At 37.2% G+C, this 19,622-nt stretch overlaps 2 protein-coding genes across 13 annotated transcripts in view; both read left to right on the plus strand.

The window, feature by feature from the left end:
• atp7a (ATPase copper transporting alpha) overlaps positions 1 to 19,622 on the plus strand; it is an 813,718-nt gene that overhangs the window by 759,656 nt on the left and 34,440 nt on the right. The gene's annotated exons all lie outside the window — the stretch shown is intronic.
• Positions 1 to 19,622, plus strand: part of enox2 (ecto-NOX disulfide-thiol exchanger 2) — a 403,572-nt gene that overhangs the window by 78,882 nt on the left and 305,068 nt on the right. For 10 of the 11 annotated variants that reach the window (XR_015507402.1, XR_015507399.1, XR_015507401.1 and 7 more), the window contains one exon: positions 17,175 to 17,248. Coding sequence is in view for 2 of the 11 variants with exons in the window: in XM_087281441.1 (XP_087137567.1) it covers positions 17,212 to 17,248 (37 nt within the window). In the remaining 9 variants the exon portion in view is untranslated. Of the gene's footprint in view, positions 1 to 17,174; positions 17,294 to 19,622 lie in introns of all 11 variants that reach the window. The other variant, XM_087281447.1, reaches the window with a different exon arrangement.

Raw genomic sequence — 19,622 nt, forward strand, 5'->3', positions numbered from 1 at the left:
TTTCTTACATTTGCCTACAATGAACTTGGAATAATATACAGAGCATTTTGCATGAAGCAGACTTCACCAGCATTTATTGTCTCTGTTGTGATCCCAGCTAGACAGGCCCATGTCATACACACACACACACACACACACACACACACACACACACACACAAAAACCTTGATTTCCTAGATTGCATTAATTGAAAATGATTGCCTTTTTGAAATAATAGATCCTCATCGTTTATCTAAAACCATATGTGTTTCTGTTTTCTAGCATATTTTTTTGGCGGTGGATGCCCTTCCAGCTGCAATCTATCACTGGGAAACACCCATACACTCTTGTATTCACACACATACACTATGGACAATCTAGCTTACCTAATTCACTTACAGCGCATGTCTTTGGACTGTAAGGGGAAACCGGAGCACCCGGAGGAAACCCATACAAACATGAGGAGAACATGCAAACTCCAGAGAAATGCCAACTGACCCAGCCGGGGCTCTAACCAGCGACCTTCTTGCTGTGAGGCAACAGCGCTACCTACTGCGACACAGCACTGGCGTTAAAGTACTTCTTGTAATATAAAATTTTGTTACAAAAAATTTGCATTTTTTTATTCAGAAAGATGTTCATGTTTTGCGGTCATGTCTATATGGCTAAAGATAGTCTTATACTGTGCATTCACAAGTTCGCTCTTGTCCCCATTTGAACAACAGTGTCTATCTTCACAGCTCCATTAGCAAGAGTGTCAAAGTTTAGCACATTGATCTCATATTTAAAGGGGCCATTGCAGCACATCAGCAAATCAGTTAAATTCGAACATAAAGTATGCTTTCCAGCGTGAAAATGTTGCTCACTTTTTTTACAAATTCATTTAACGATGGAAGATTAAGTTGTTGCGTGTGGTGTGGCTGTGCTCCTCTCATCCAATATGTGTCAATATGTCTTAAATATTCTGAAGTCGTTATAGTTAGCATAAGATTCCTGCTTTTTTAAAGAAAAAATATGTATAACAATAATGCCCATCAGTAAATTGCCAGCTACTTTTTTTTTATTTTTTATGTATGTCCCTGTAAGAAAACATTGTGAATAACTGGAAAGCCAGCGCTAGCTGCAATATTCAAACCCTTAAGAACAACTGTGCTCGGAGTTCACAGGACTGTGTTCTCTGGACTCCTCTCAAGCGGTGGACTTCTATATTCCGATTGCTTGCCACCGAACTGCATCATAGCTCATTACCATAAAGTTTACTTGATTTCAACACTCCTTGACAGCCAAACCAGTGAAACCAGCACTGGATCCCATTAAAAATTAATGACTTCCGGCTACATAATTACAGCCACTCCATAGTCCTACAACATGTTTTCGATTGTGATAACCTATAACTTGATAGAGCATTGTCAGAAAAGTGTAGTGGCACTGAATTTAACACTGATTTTTTTTTTTTTTTGTATCCATGAAAATGAGCACTGTGTAAATACACAGTACAGTTTCATTTTTTGGCAACATGATGCACCAGTTGTACTGTGTGTTCTGTATAAAGCGGACACCTGAGGAAACCAGAGGCTCATATGTTTTCAAGCTGAAAATGAACAGCGTGAACAGGTCACAATAGACTCAAAACAACTTTGCAAGTGAATAATCTGTTAAACGTTACTGTGCTTGCACCTTCTGGAATGACTACCACAGATTACATTCTTACATTTTGTGTGGCATATGAGTTAGTGATGACTTTATGACGTGTGATAATTTTCAGTCCTACTCATTCACAAACCATTTCAATGGCCAAGGGGAAGGTGTAGGGGTGAGGGTAGAAGTATAAAATAGAATTGGAATTAGGCCGTAATGTATTTTTACAAAACAATTTGTATTCATGAAACAATACACTGAGGTTCCTCCAGAAAAAAGAACACAAGTTATGAGAAACAAAGAATAATAGAAATGCAACACTAAATACACTCATCTTTCTTCTCGGATGTATATACATGTTGTGTTCTTTGTCATTTTAACTGTCATCTGACATCCAAAGTTGTGGTTTGGAGATATTCAACTCTGTGAAGAAACTACAAGGATGCTTATAGGAGGGATTCTTTGGGCATTTCATATTTTATTAATGCTGATTTATTAAAACTCCAAACCTGTGTAATTTTCCTGTTATAATCGGACTGAACTGCAAAGCTAATACAGTTAAATGAATGTACAGCCGTTTATAAAGACAAATGGCTATAATCATGTTTTATTGTTAAAAGATAAATTACATTTAGCTTTGTTTTTACCAAACCCTATCCTCCCCCATTCACCCCCTCTTAGAATATTGAATTTGTTGCTTGGGACCCTTCCATTGTACTTTTACATATTCCATCTTTAATACCGTGTCTTCAAATTTCACTTTTTGTTTTCAAAACTAAGAGTAACTTTTGCTAAAATGCTGTGGATTACTTTAATGCAAACTGTGTGTCAGTATGCTGTGTTGTACAACACTATACTTCCCATGCTATCTACTCATTTAAAGTCCCCTGATGTTCTGTTATGTTCCCATTTTTGAATAAATGTTTTGACTTAAGCGATGTCTCAAATCCTGCTGAGCTTCCTATCTAGGCAACACTATTGGGAATCATATGCATGAAATGCACTAACGATGCACCTTGGGTTTGAGACGCAGTCATTGTCATAATGGGATCATTAGTGCTTCCATAACAAGAACTTGCACTTATCTGTACGCAGAAATCCCAGCATCTGTTCCACAGTGGATGCCGTTTAAGTGATTTAATAGATTGTTTATTTATTCTTTTCCCAATGCTGTAGTACTGAAGATGAGTGGCATGTATATGTTGTAAATGTCTTATTTTACGTGTTATTTCTTGCCAATTCCAATCTCATTGACTGAATATACCCTCAAATGAGATGTATCTTCTGCTTGATAGGAGTGCAGATGATGTCTGTTTCATGCTGGCCAGTGCCATTACTGAATCGTTTTCACAGGGCCACTGACTGAAATCTAACCTCAGATGGATTCAAATGCATTTTTAATGTCCGTTTTGCCCAAATGCGGTCTTATATGCCTCATAAGTTCAAACACGTTGCTAACAGCCCTGCAAGCTACAGTCGAGTTTGAGGAATAGACATTATATAGTGGTGTTCATCATAAGGAAGGATTTTTTGCTAACGTTTTTCTGTCAGTTGTGATGGCTGCAACCAATCACGTTCCTTTTTCCTCTAGGCTCAACCTTAGACTGAACTACATCCACTTGTTTTGGACACTTGACTACACATTTAAAGGGCATCTATGGTAAAAAAAAATCTACTTTTCAAGCTGTTTGGACAGACATGTGTGTAAGTATAGTGTATAGACCTTCATATTAGGGTGATATAAACACACCCATAGCTTTTTTTTTTTTTTCTCAAATGCACAACATAAAAATGATGGACCAATTGGAGCGGTTTTCAGAGCAACCGCAACTTGTCGTAGGAGTGCGGTCCCCCCGCCCACCAATATTGATTGAGTGGCACGCGTCACCTAATCCTCAGTTTGTCGTTTCACGTCCGCCTTTTTCAAATGTAGTCAAAGCGATATCACTAAAAGAACATCCTTGCTCTATTTTGAGATGCAAGGCGCATTGGCTCAACACAAGATCAATATTCTCCACATTATCGCTCTAATCGAAATTATTATTTGTACCTTTAGGTGTGCAAACATGTGTACTTCTCATTGCATCTACCTTAAACTTCAGCCATTTGCATTTCTCACGTTCACAGAAGCTTCCTGTGATCTTAACTAGGTGGAGCTGGAAAAGTGCAAGCTTGTTGCCTCATGTGCACATCCCTCCATTGGAAATAATATAACAACTTGCCTGCTGGTCGCACACCAGAAGCTCCGCTCTGCGTGGCACGACGCTCACATATCGCCATGCATTTTGGAATTCTGGGCGTGGGCTTCTGTCAGGGTGCATGCGGCGGCGCTTAAAGTCTTGTGTCGCTGTTGTGTGTGCCCTGATGGAACCCAGTGTTTAGAGTTCTAAAATTCATGGCGTGACGATTCGGGACTCTTCATGTTTCTGCCGCGCCACAGAGAGTGTCTGGTGTGTCGTGTTGCGGCTTCGAGCGGTGCATCTGGTGCCTCAGTCAAAGTTAATTCAGTGTGCATGGTTATTAGTCTCGGTGTATAAGCTCGGCACTTGAAACTAGCACACAGTTGGCTTTAAAACTATACAAAGACAAATAATTTCGGACTCTCTGCTTAGTCTGTGTCCGAGTTGTACATGTACGGCTGAATGCTGATCCTCTCACTCCTGCTCCTTCTCTCAGTCTGCCTGTCTGTTGCAACCACAGAGCGGGTGAGGTCTTGGCTCCGCCCCCTTGTTACGTTATTTTCATGTGAAGCAACACGCCCCTAAAACAGCAATCTGTGTACACGCCCCCAACATGACACTGTTTAACACATTATAATAAAAAAATCTGAACTGTGTTTTAAACTGAACCTAAACTGGCACACTCAGAAGAACCTTAATACTAATATTAAATCATGACAAGGGGTAAACTATGTTCCCTTTAAGCTGCAAGACCAAATACACAAATCCAATTAAAAAAATAATAAATCCCAATCCTAAAATTACTAACACAATGAAGCTCCTGTTAGTAATTTCATCTAAACTTCCACTATGCTAGTCACTATGGACTAGAATGTAATATTTGTGTTTCTGTTCATTGATTGGGGCATGTTAAAGAGATGGTTCATAGTCTCATTTACTTGCACTCAAGTGCTTCTAAATGTTTATAAAGTTCTATTTTCTGTTGAATGCAGAATAAGACATTGTAAAGGATGTTTGAAACCAGCAGCCAATAGCTATGTTTCCATCCAAAAATGCTAATTAACTTTATGTGCAAAACAAGAATACTGCATAAAAGACATGCAGATAAAGCAGTGCTTCCATCCAATGAGTCAAAGGGAATAAAATCACCACTTTCTGGGGAACTTGCACCAAATATCAACAGTAAAAACGGAATTTGCTTTGGTAAGAGAAGCTGTGTGAATCTTTTTTTTATTTAATAAAATACTTCTACCTCAGAAGGCAATCCTGACATGCAATGAACGTGCAGTGGTGTTTGAAGGTGTCAGATGCGAAGCACAGATGCTCTTGATTCTGGAGGTCATTAATAATATAATAACACTAATACTGAAATGGTTAAGGCATTTTAGAATGACCAAAAAAAAAAAAAAACAATTCAGATTTTTTACAATGTGCTCAACCTGCTGGTTTGTCCATTTGCACACATTTTTATCATCACATGATCTCTTATAACAAAATCGCATGACCTTTTTAAATGCGCAATACTAGAATTTGTTTCTGTAAAAGTGTTTTCATCATAGTTTGTGCATTTTTTCTTATCTAATAAAAAGTTTATGCTACTCAGTTATGTGCATATGTTTTTTATGCACATTTTCAAAATGTATGTGCATCTTTGCATTTCCATCCGCTGAATAACTTTTTTATTTTGTTTTTATTATTATTATTTTTTTATCCAAAATGCACATAAAATAGGTGGATGGAAACTTAGCTCTTGACATCTCTAGAAGAAACAAAAATACCATGCAAGTTAATCGCTGCTGCTTTCCAAGATTCTTTGGCATGTCTTTTGTGTTCAACTGAAGAAATAAGCTTTGGTGCAGTGGGAATGGCCCTATTTGAATTTTTCTTAATTTTGTTGACAATACTTTGAAAGACTTTTCTCTGATAACATGTAAAGAACTTTTCTGAGTTAAGCTGCGTTCAAACTACGAGTGACTCACAGTGGCAAATCGACAAGTGACCTTTCATTTCAATGAAGAGTAAGTGACTTCTGGCGACCTCAGGGTATGTGAGCAACAGCAAAATGCCACAAAGTTGAAAATCCTTCAATTTTATGCAAATGAACAGCAACTTTCTTGATCGACAGCCAATAGGAGCATCGGTAGAGTTTGCATGATCTTCTTTCAGGTCCTGCAGCAGCTGGTTGTATTCTCTGTGCAGTACACCTACACACCTTTGTTTGCTGCAGATAAATAGCCGCAATGACAAAGAACACACTTTTTTCTTGATCATCTTAGTAATCAAGCATTTTATGTACTGATTCCTTTTCAAGAGTTCCCACTTAGATATGCTTGGCACTTATAGCAGGTTTGGCATGCTGTCCCGGGAGAGAACCCTGAGCTCGGAGATATTTGAGCCCAGGGCTCCCGCCCGGTCTAGAAGCATATCAGGAGAACCGAGATCAGGTAGGTCTCGATCGCTCCCCCTTTAGAAGGGGAGAAAAAGGAGGAGATGGGGTGGAAGGGGGGATTCTTCCAAAATGAAGGTAGTGCAATGAGGAGAAAGTGATCCATTTATACTAAGCTTGGATCATTCTGATTGGATTATTACTGATTACGGATGAGTGACCAGCTGTGCACAATCATATCACGTGCTCCTCTCGAAATTAGTTTATGAAACTTCACTTATAATTAGTGTTTTCTCTGAACAATGTTTACTTTCAGTAGCACATAAATTCACTCTCAATGAATATTACTATAAACGTTACCTACTGTAAGCAACCTTAAGGTGGAAATGCCCACTAACTGTTTTAATTGTCGGAGTGACAGGCAGCTACAAAGTCTACAAATAATGCCTCATTCATACTTGCATCAACTTTTAATTCAATTCAGTTCAATTCATCTTTATTTCTATAGCGATTTTACGTAGATTTTATCAAAGCAGTTTCACATAGAAGATTATAGTAAATTTAAACAGTGTCAGTTAAGTTGTCAGTGTTGAAGTTCAGTTCAGTGTGGTTTAATATTCACTGATGAGAGTTCAAACGCTGAAAAGCAAATGCATCAATGTGCAGCTCCACAAGACCCGAACCATGCAAGCCAGTAGCGACAGCAGTGAGGAAAAACTTCAGCAATTGGCAAGAGAAGGATTAAAAAACCTCAAGAGAAACCAGGCTCAGTTGGGCACGATCATTTCTTCTATGGCCAAACGTCTTGTATTGAGCTGCAGTCTAGGCGTCGGAGGCTGGAGAACGCTGGATGTCCATCGTGGAGAATCTGCAGGTGGGAGTGGTCACAGAATAAAGTTGTGTATTATTAGCATAACAGTGGAAGCCAACTCTGTTTTTGTAATAATATCGCCTAGCGGTAGCATATGTAGTGTGAAAAGTAACAGACCAAGAACTGAGCCTTGTGGTTCCCCACAATGTACTTTTTATCCGTATGATGTCACTTCATTAACTAAATTGATGACGTTCAGATAGATAAGACCCGAGCCAGTGCAGTTCCTGTAATACCAGCATCATTTTCAAGTCTATCAAGGAGAATATTATAATCGATTGTATCAAATGCAGCACCGAGGTCCAATAACACTAAAAGAGAAATGCAACCACAATCGCACGACAGAAGGAGGTCATTTATAACTCTTTGGAGTGCTGTTTCTGTGCTATGAAAAATGCTCTAGTCTTCTAGTGAAATGCTGTGCTATGGTCCAGATTTAAATTTGTCATAAATTTTGTTTCTTTGTAGGAAGCAACATAGTTGAGCAGGTACGACTTTTTCTAGAATCTTTGATAGAAATGGCAGGTTTCAAATGGGTCTATAATTTACTAGTTCTTTGGGATCAAGCTGTGTGTTTTTTTTAATGAGAGGCTTAATGACATCTAGTTTAAAAGTTTTAGGAACATATCCTAAAAGTAGAGATGAATTCAAAACGTTAGGAACCGGTTCAAAAACTTCTGAAAACAATTGTTTTAATGTGGTCGGTATTTTTAGTTTAGATAACTTTATAGCTACTGCTCTGGGTGACGACCTACTGCAAACACAGGTCTGTGTAGGTATATACAGCACGAATACAACCGGCATCTGTGCAAGCTGAGAGAGGATCTTGTAAGCTCTACTGGTGCACCTATTGGCTGCCACTCAAGAAAGTTGCTTTTTCATTTGAATAAAGTTGAACGATTCTCAACTTTGTCTTCGCTCGACACGCCCACCTGGTCGCCAACAGTCACTGTCATTCGCATAGACAGTGGTTGCTGGAAGTCGCTCACTCTTTGTTGAAATGAACGGTTGCTGGTTGCTTTGCCACTACAAGTCTCTCATAGTATAAATGAGGCGTGATTATTTATATAAACATAATCTCTGTGTGTGTACACACTGTTTTTGGTGAATATTGATGTGGTTTATAAGGATATTCATTGTGTCCTCATAATTAAAAACTGGTAAATATTATAGTTAACGGGATGTTTTTACATTCACAATTATAATATAAAATACATTACACCAATGGAGAGGCCTCATAAACCAAAACAAGGTAGTTTTGTATGTGTGTGTGATCCTAAAATATCAAATATGCATTGATAAAACTGAAATATTTGATTTTACTGAGAACTCCCTCAACATGTATAGATTGAATTGTCAATTGGCAAAATAATCTTCTTACGACTTTATTTAAAAGGTGTATTACAATATCAGCTAAATCCAATTTTAATTGACCTCTCATTTGTCCATTGACACATCAGCAAAAAAATCTAATTTGAATGCATATGCATGTATTGATTAAAACACATTTACAGTATTAGCAACTGGCAGTTATCCTCATATCCAGCTGCATGTGGGAGACATTCTGTGTCATTAAATAACAGAATCTGAGAAACATGTTTTGTTTTGAAATTATTTGTTCTTTATGCAAGTCTTAAAAAAATGTCTCAAGTTGGATTTTTTTCACCATTTTGTGTATATTATTCCATTTACACATCCTCACTTTCTTTTATTTGGCATTTCTGTGTTGCTGAAGTTGAGTTAAAACTGTATGTGTCTAATATAAACTGTTAAATAGCTTAGTCAGGGCAGTGGGGATTATGACATGTCAAGAGGTCAGAGTTCATTAGAGTAGGAGTAACAGGTGGCATGCTGCTATTTGAGAAACGCTGAGTACTAATCATTTTACTGTACATGAAAACAATCATTCCAATCAAGACAAGGTTGTTTTTTTGATAATGTTACTGTTGGCTGATTCTTGATTTCATAACATAATGTGTTTTCAGAATGATGCTTTTGACATTAATCTTTAAATCAAAGCATTCACGAAGTAAAGTGATAAAAGGAGGCACTCATGATTTTTGACATTACAATTACAGATCTGAACAAAACCTAGATGTGTGACTGCAGTTTTGAAATGCAAGAAAATAACAGTTTTGCCAGAATGCACAAGACTTGTGGTTAATTATTAGCTTATGTCTTTTATGAATTTTATTTCAAAGTTTGAAAGCTGAACACTTTTTTTTCACGTTTTTTTTTTTTTTTTTACTTTAACATCCTTCCGAATGTATATTACCTGCCAATTAATAAATGTTTATACAATGCAGAATATATTTGAATTTGAGATAAATTCATTCATGCATAAAATTTCTTTTTTCAGCTTAGTCTCTTTATTAATCTGGGTACGCCACAGCGCAATGAACCGCCAACTTATCCAGCATATGTTTTACGCAGCGGATGCCCTAACAGCTGCAACCCATCTCAGGGAAACATCCACACACCGTCATTCACACTCGTACACTACGGACAATTTAGCCTACCTAATTCACCTGTACCACATGTGTTTGGACTATGGGGGAAACCGGAGCACCCGGAGGAAACCCACACAAACGCAGGGAGAACATACAAACTCCACACAGAAATGCCAACTGACCCAGCCGAGGCTTGAACCAACGGCCTTCTTGCTGTGAGGCAACAGCACTACCTATTGTACCACTGCGTCACCAATTTGAGAATAAGATCTACTTATTTAAAGAGATAGTACACCAAAAAATGATAGTTCACCCTAGGGCTGGGCGATAAATTGATTTTAACGATTAATTTAAGTGTGTAGATTATATATGAATTGTTTGAATGAAAATCCGTTTTCACCCTAACATGTGACGCTTCATTCTGGGTTGCTGTAGTTCCCTCTGCATTTGCCCTAGAAACATACGAACAACATGGCAGTGTCAGCGAGCAGGGAAGAACTTGGAGAAACGTTGCACGGATACACAAACGCACAAACACGCCCGTCGAAAAAACGGCATTAATCAGGCAGGGCTCTCAGTCACACATTTACTGTCCGACACACGCATTTGAAACAGCACGCCACACCATAAATTTCTCACAGTAAGTAGTGATGGATAAGACAATTAATAAGGAAGACAGTTCATTACTGTAAATATCAACACAGACAAAATGCAGACAACAGACAATGCAACCCACTAGCTTTATGTGAGTAATTTATATGAATGATATGACAACATAAATTTGAAATTGTAAATCAATTCTTTTTCATGAAAAAAATGGGGATTTAAAAAAAAAAGGCCATATCACCCAGCCCTCGTTCACCCTTCCTCACCTTTCCCAAAACCTAGTTGGTTCTGAACTTTTGTGAATTTCTTTTTTCTTTTGAACAAACACAAAAATAATAAATTTTGAAGAATATTAATAAGAAGTCCGACATTCTTCAAATGTAATAGATTCAGATCATTGAAGTATTCCAACATATATATATGTAATTTATTTTATTTATTTATTATTTATTTTATTATTTTTTTTTTTGCAGTGAAGTTTCAGGATTTACACCCACTAAGCCTTCAGCAAGTTATTGACTTTTGGCAATTAAAAAAAGAATTTAAAAAAGGGTTGGGTGGTATTTATGAATGTTTAAATGGAATATGCATCTGGAATATTTTGAGAAGTCATATCAATCATAACAATGACTAATAATTGATTTATTTATAAATCCACCTTTAAAATGACATTTCAGTGGTATCACTTCAGTGCTCTGTGTGCCATTCATTAGCATTAAAGTATGTTAAATTGCTTAATTTTTCAAAAAAGCAAAAAAAAAGTAATAATAATATTAATTGAAAATGGCTTTTGATTAAAGTTTTTGTGATTTTTTTTTTCTAATTTGTCTGATAGTGTGCATCAAATTTGTGCAAACCATCTGACAATTTTTGAACCAATAACACATACAGTACAATAATTTGTTAAGACAAATATAAGAGCACTAGCTGTTCTGTTTATAACTTGCTACATTACTGTATAGCTTTTTGTGTCTTAACATGGTCTGAAAATTTTTGTTTTGTGTTTTATGTTTAATCTTTAATATATCTCACAACATACTGCAGGGGTCACCAATCTCAGTCCAGAAGGGCCGGTGTCCCTGAAGGGTTTTGCTCCAACTTGCCTCAACACACCTGCCTGGATGTTTCAAGTATACATAGAAAGACCTTGATCAGCTGGTTCAGGTGTGTTTGATTTGGGTTGGAGCTAAAATCTGCAGCACACCGGACACGTTTGGTGACCCCTGACATACTGTAAACAGGGTGATACGGTGGCTCAGTGGTAAGCCTTATCACCTCACAGCAAGAAGGATGCTGGTTCAAGTCCGGGATCAGTTGGCATTTCTGTGTGGAGTTTGAATGTTCTCCCCATGTTCGCGTGGGTTACCTCCAGGTGCTCCGGTTTCCTCCACAGTCCAAACACATGTGGTAGAAGGAAACTGAATAAACTAAATTGGCCATAGTGTATGTGTACAAATGAGTTTGTATGTTTCCCAGTACTGGGTTACAGCTGGAAGGGCATCCGCTGTGAAAAACATATGCTGGATAAGTTGGTGGTTCATTCCGCTGTGGGGATCCCAGATAATAAAAGGACTAAGTCAAGAGAAAATTAATGAATGAATACTGTATACAGTGAGTAAGAAAAACCATGTTATAGTTCTAGATGCACAGTTTCTCTGAATAGCAACACAGATGTATGTGTGTACAGCTGGCTAATGATAGGTCTGGTATTTTGGTTCTTATAAAAGATAATTGAAGAAATAAATGCTTATTGTGATGATTTTGAGCTTGTTTTGAGAACTGCACACTTGACATTGCATGAGGATCTGGCAAGAGTGTGTCTGTTGAGAATGTCATGCTTGCTGAGATTGTTGAAAGAACTTTAGAAAATCTGCAGAATATGTATACATTAAAATATTTTATTATTTTATTATGTATAAAATACATTATAATACATTAAAAATGTTTGCATGTGTTTTATGCAAATGAAGGACCTTGTTTATGTAGCCGCTTGTTTAAAATATTCTAAATTCACTAAAATTAGAAAGAGGTATATGTGTTTGGCAATATATGTGTATTACATTTAAGCATGATTTGTGAATTAGCTAGAAAGTTGGGCTGGGCAGAATTGCAAAACAAATTATCATAATATCATGTTTTATATCATTCGATATCAATAATTATTGAGTATATATTTTTACCTTTCTAGATATACTAGAAACTTCCAGGGAGGTGTGTTGAAGCTAAACTATGCAGGACACCGGCCCTCCAGGACCGAGTTTGGACACCCCTGGTCTAAAACAAAAAAATCTAAACAAATTATCTGATCTCTTCGTAATAAAATTAACATAAGTGTTAAAGAGACTGCTACACTTGATAAATAAAATGTTACAAGGTGTGTGCAATGGTAAAGGTAGATCAACATCTGTAAGGTGTGAATAATAATAATGATACAGTAAACCTGTCAACAAAACTAATTATGATAACCAAATCTGAGATTTCAAGTAAAGGAACTAACCATCATTATTTAAATACATAATTAAACATTATAATTGTGAAGTCTAATGACTATATTACTCCCTATGCTAAAATCATTTAGATGGGGAGCTAGTGGCTGGGATGTACCTGTAATGAAACCTAAAAGCCACTCTGGTGACATCCTTTTTTATTTACAATCCCCTCACTGATGCTATACGGCACTCAATTTCACTTGTGTTGTTATTCTGACCTTCTATGGCATCTCTCATAACTAGGCAACCATCAACCGTTTTCTCAGAAAACTACTAACGGACAAATTGCTGCTGCAGCTTTGATGCACTCTGCAGTGTTTGAGTGCTCTGTTTGTCTCAGGTAATTTTTATCGATTTTATCACCAAGCCCTACTGGAAAGTGTTTTTAAAAAATTGAAACGCATGTCTAAGTTGTATGGAACCTAACATAATTTTTAAGGGTTTTAACACAACATTATTGTTTTGTGTTTTAGAAAAACAGTCTTTTTGCAGTTTAGTTTTAGCACTTTTAAATGTTTTTGATCACTCTTTATTTTAAATGGTCACTTTCGGTTCAAGTCTACCTCAGATTTTTTTCAAAAGATGCATGATAATGGCTGTGGAGCTCCGCGAGCAAAGGGCAGGAGTGGGCCAGCAGGGGAGAAGGAGGGGAGCGAACAACTGTTGTCAGTTAGCTCACAAAATGAGACACAAACCATGAGGAGACGCATGATTTTTATAGTTTACAAAGTTTACATTTAATGGCCTGCTACATTTGTTATTCATAATTTGATATACAGATAACCACAATTGATATCATTATAAATATAATCGTGTTCATATAAACATTATAAATGAGGACTGATCCCTCAATTCCTGGGTCTGAATGCAAACTCAGGGCGGCAGGTCTCTTGACTTGTCTATTTTAACCATTAGCCCTGCTAGTAATCTGGAGGGTTTAGGCAAACACAGCAGCACGGCGATGTGTCTAAATGTGAACAAACTCCTTATAAAAGACAAAGTCCGCCTTCTCCAATCCTCATACTGCTCTCCCGACAAAAACGCTTGCTGGACACATGGAGCTTTGCTGTATCAGCCCTGACAGCATTGCAGGGAAAACATCCAACAAACCCCGCGGATCATGGAAACAAACACAAATGACCCTTCAAGAACAGCTAAATACTGTGTGCCATGTGTCCGCGTCTCACAGCTTGGGCTTGGCACTGGCAGGTCTGCCTTTCCTTCGGAAATCACGTGCTCTCATGAATAATTAAGAAGCCGGCTCTTCTCATAGGATAAGACAACTCCACTATGAATAATAATGAGAAACTGACGCGTCATTTTTGCACTTGTAGCTCTGCACTCAGTCACTGATTTTGATCCTGCCCCAAAAAAGCATTTTAAACCCGGAAGCTGTAATTAGCTGACAAAAGCTCCAAATTATCCAGTTTTCCCCACAATTAAAGCTAACAGGTGCTAACATTGTCTTGACCGATGCTCATCACACACACCTGTTACGATCTCAAAAAATTTACTTAAGGGGTTTCGTGGACCCTTAATGTGTGCTTTCTGCAATGTGTTGAATGTATGATTTAATTTTAATTAATTACTACATGCTTAAATATAGATAATTATAACTTCTATTTATATATATTTATATCTATAACATGCATGTATAATATAACACCTTTACCTTTTTTTGGTATTTGGTATTTTATTAGTTTCTGTGTTCACCACTTTCCCAATGTTTTACTCTAGTAGTAAATGCTAAAAATGACAAGTAGCATTATTGGAATTATTTAGCCTTGCATGATAAAAGCTGATTTTGAGGAGAAGAATGATTAGTCTTAGTATCAGAATGGCAATTCAATTTATGTATCGGCCTGTATTAGACTTTGGCTTGACTGCATATGTAAAAGTTTAGTAATGTGCTGATAATGTAACACAAACCATGTTCCTGTGGCACGCTAATAATGTGAAAATTCTACAAGTTGATAGGACTGATTTATAAAACAGGCAGTTTCAAACCATGTATTTGAGACTGCAATTTTTTTAACAAGGTGGGAGACTGAAGAAGTTTCCAAAACTTTTTTCCAAACTGAATAACGTAAACTCTATAACAGGGATCACCAAATTTGTTCCTGGAGGGCCAGTGTCCTGCAGATTTTAGCTCCATCCCTAATCAAACATACCTGAACAAGCTAATCAAGGTCTTTCTAGGTACACTAGAAACACCCAGGCAGGTGTGTTGAGGCAAGTTGGAGCTAAACCCTGCAGGGCACCGGATCTCCAGGAACGAGAATGGTGAGCCTTGCTCTATAAACTAAAAGCCATTCGAATATCAGTATTGTCGGCTCTCATTTGGAGGTAGAGAGTCCTTTGTCATTGCTAATCGAGTCAATACTTTTTTTTTTACTTCCAATCAAGTGGAGAAAATCTTCGCTTTCCCCATATGTACGAGCTGCAGTTTGGAAGGGTATATAAAGGAATACTCTATTTCCCAATCTCTCAAGGATTGTTTGACCTCTGCATATTCTTTCTATGCATTCTGCAGCTCCACGCTGAAGTCAGGAAAAAAGTGGATATGCAGGTTTTCAAAGCATACCTCCTTTCGTTCTCTTGCAACTTGCAGGATTTTCTGTTTGTCTCTAAAATTCAGGAGTTTAGCCACGGTTACCCTTAGAGTCGTTCTGCTGGGTGAGATATTTCCTGTTATGTGCGCTCTCAATTATCGGAGGAGCTGGGAAGGTTTTGGTGACAAGGAGTTCAGGGATGAAACGTTGCAGAAACTAAACCATATCATCTCCTGATTTTTCCAGCAGGATAACAATGCATATGTTAGACCTCCTGCTTCTGTTTTCTAAGTCTTGTACTTTATCTTTTAGATAGTAGATATCCTTGTCCATGCAGACTGTTAAACAAGTGTTTCTTATGTCATCTTCTGTGGCACTTACTCTTGTTTCTATCTCAGTCATCTCTTCGGATAATGTTGACATAGTGGGTTCGGTATGGGTCAGTTTAATATGGATATCACTGACCATTTGGCCAATTTGTTCACCAATTTCTTTTTTTTGCTGCCCTTAATTTCCTTTCACAAAGTATGCAAGGATATTTCATCTTCCACATCCTCCGCCATTTTGTCTGGGGTTTCGAGATAGCAATTTTCGTCAATGGTACAATCTGGTCATGATTTATATTGTGTTTCACCATAAACAATATTGACTTTTCAATGTCTTGATAAAGTCATAATTCTATCAGTAAGGGAAATTAATGAAGAATTTTCTGTAAATATTGTAGCTATTCAGTGAAGCTAGCTACAGCACGTCTATCCTCACCGCCAACATCACATGACTCTCAGACTGAAATTTTAGGGACAAAATTATGTTGTCATACATAGTTTGTGTAATAATGCTGCTTACAACAAGGGGTGGATTAAAATGCAGCTTTTATTAGAATGGTCAGGCAGGCATGGTTCAAACAAGGACAGACAGTAGCATGAAGATAATCCACAAGAGCAGTATAACAGGCGAGTTGTCGAGGAAGGCGGCAAAACAAACATGAACCATATAAACAAACAAGGGCCAAAACATGGCTAGACTAAAAAGGGAAACATTTGGTAATGATCACTACAGGGAAACCAGACTCAGCACAGGATGGTCCATGTAATCAGACATGATGAGCTTCAGCTGTGTGTGTGTATTCAAGAGATGAACTAAAACAGGTGTGTGACTGCAGGACACGATGGGAGTTGTAGTTCCAGCTGCCTGCAAGGGCAACACTGCTAGTGATCATTACAGTTTGTCTTTAAGCACATTTAAAATGACCAAATAAACATAAACTACATTAGAAACCTTATATTCAACACTTGCAGCCTTTAAGTAATGTTTTTTAAAATACAACATATTTGTAACTTTATTGTTAAGTTAAATGATGAATAACAAAACAGTTAGGAATCATTTTATTCTTCAGAATGTTTCATAAATCCAATCCCAGATGCTTTTCTAGGTTGATTTAAAGTTGCTCCAAAACACCATGTTGCTTCACATATTGTGGAAAATATGTGGAACAGAATAATCTTTTTGACAGATGCTGCAAGTTTGAAATTACTTGGTATATGATACCACAAGCGGCACAGCGAACTGCGCTGTGTGAAGACAAATAAGTAAGATAATGCTGTTGTTTTAGAGACACTAATCTATTTTTAAATGAAAATGCAAAAAGCAGTTTCAAGCAAAGTAAATATATAAAGTAAATATTCATGCCTGGCTAATAAACTCATTCATTATAGGCAGCTGAATTTAAAAAAAGGTACGTTTTGTTCTATGCTAGTTCTTGAATCAAATGGCCTCAAGCAACTTTCAATATTAAACTGTTGTGCATTTTAGAATTTTATTTCTTTCCAGTTTAGATTGCATTCTCTAAAACATTTACTGGTGCTGGTAGAAAATCTTTTGATGTTTTTTTGTTTTTTATTCTTTCTTTTAATTCTTTATTGTTATGTGCTTGCTTACTTAGAGACCCAGAGCTGTTACTTAAAGATATCCCAGTCTTCCTTAATGTCCAAGCCCAGCTAAGTCTGTTTTGTTTTCTTTACAGGGAGCTGTCAGCGGGAGATTGAGTGTCTGGTTAGCACATGATGTTCAAGGACTACAGATCTGGCCGAGCTGTAGGTGAGTTGATATGCATTCTGCTGATGGAAGCTCTGTCTGCTTGATGTACCATCAGAGATTTTTTAAGCTTCTCATTCACAGTCCGAGTCACAGTGTAGATCTCACAGCCGAAAAAAGCATTCGTTGGCAAGATCTCAGCTGCGCACCTGATAAGGCTGTCAGTGTCCCCACGAGAGGCTGCTTCTCAATAATAAGAGGTTTCTCTTCGAGTTCGCTGGCATTTATTCTGTCACGAACAGGTGGAAACGTCTGTTGGATGGCCTCAATCACTTTTCAGTTCTTGTTTGCGCTTTCTAAATGACAGGAAGTTTAGATTTCTGAGCTCACCAAAACCCTTTATCAAGTTCTGAGAGATTAAACTGAAAGGTGAGGCTGATACTGCTTCAGATGCGTTTCACCAGCCAAGAGAGAAGTATAGAGTTTGGTCTGATATTGGAAAGTATAAATAGCCCAAATGTTTATGCCAATGAAGGGCAAGTGCATTTCAAGAGGATAAATCACTAAATCAGGGTTTATGTATGACATGCCAGGTGGCCAGATGGACATTCTGTTCAATCTCCTGTGTAAACCCTGTTTGAACTATATTTTTTTCACTAATATATGGGTTTTTCTTTCTTTGGGTTTGTTAAACCAGGTTGTTTTAATAGGTTTTGTGCTACATTAAAAAAGTCTTAACTCTTTACTCTGTTCTCTGACATTTGGAAGAATGAATGTTACAGATCATATCCTGACATGAGAAATGATCCAAGATAGAGCTGGAGGATATTGGAAAATTCTGATATTGCGATATTTTGTTGTTCTGCAGGATTTATTGCGATATAAATACAATTTCAGCAGATGGCTTTAATAGCTCTACTTGGAAAGAATTCATTAATTTAGATTGATTAGGGTGTCTCTGGAGGGGGATTGAATCATTTGCATAAAATTTAATAGACACATATTAAACACACATTGATAAATTGGTAAACAAAAGAAAGCAAAGAAACAAACGAGATAGAGTACTTTTAATTTTGCATTTAGTTACAAAACTTGCAATAAACAAATGTAAATCAACACTGTATAGTCTTCATCATATTAATAATTATATCAAATTTATATTTATCAAAGTTGCAAACAATACAATTTCTTGTTCCTAAATGCTTTAATCTCTCCTGTAATGCTCAAACAGTCGTAGGCCTTAATTAATTTAAGTAACACTTTGGGCCCTATCATACGCCCGGCGCAGTGTGGCGGAAGGCGTGACGCAGTAGTCTTTTGGTAGTTTAAGCTTGGCGCAAGAGTCGTTTTGAGCTCATTTGTGCGCCCATAGGCGTTCTGGTCTAAAAAGGAAGGCGTTCTGCGGCGGACCGCTGGCGCTTTGCTATTGTGAGAAACTATAATAGATTTTTCATTAGACCAAAACAAACCCGGTCTAAACTCCGGCGCCTCGCCTCGCTTACACACTGTTTAATACGCACAAGAGAGCAATATGCTAATATCTTTACATATGAAAAATTTAAATATTAAGGATATATATAGGATATAATAAGAATAGATATAGGATATAAATATAAAGGATTTAAATATTACAAAACATATTATTTTCTAGCCTACATAAATATGAAAAACCACTGCTTTTATGTCTTCATCTTGGGAGGCTTTTTCAGTTCATTCATAACAATTGCTTTTGTATAATGTTATTATTATTAGCAGTATTATTTATTATATCCATATGAATATTTGTTTTATTAAAAACAAGCTTAGATTTGCCCACCTGTCAGGTTTTAGACCAAATGGGGCACAGCATGTGTTTTAGGATATAACTCAAGTTTTTGAGCACATTTTGCTATTATTATTCATTTATTCGTTTGCTGGAAATTAGAACTGAATTTAGAAATAGTTTTGAAACGGATATTTGCGCTTAACAAACAAAAGTATTTATTTATAGACTAATTGATGTCTGTGCGTAAAGGTTTCCCTATCCAAGAGCGAAAGTGAAAGTGATCCATTATCTCTCATTCTCACGCAGTAGATGCTCTGTTTAACAGTTTTCTGTTAAAAAACTGTTAACTGTTTGCTTGTGAAATGCTCATTTTTTCCACTTAGACTTACTTTGCGTCCTGTAAATAGCGAATGCGCTCTTGGCGCGACGCAGCTGACTCTTAAAGGGAATGGGAGATGAGACTCTAATTGGTTTATTCTTAAAACACACCTATAACTCATTAAGAAAATAAACTCAACCCTTTTAGACCATGCGCCAAAGCGCAAGGCAGATTTCCCGTCCTTAAATTAGCAAAAACGCATCCTGACACGCCCTGAAAGCATTTGCGGCCTGCGCTTTGCGCTTTGCGCATGGACCGTCAAAATAGAGCCCTTTATTTTGATGGTCCATTTG

This window comes from Danio rerio, chromosome 14, assembly GCF_052040795.2.
Source record: "Danio rerio strain M-AB ecotype USA chromosome 14, GRCz13ab, whole genome shotgun sequence".
NCBI classification, from domain to species: Eukaryota; Metazoa; Chordata; class Actinopteri; order Cypriniformes; family Danionidae; genus Danio; species Danio rerio.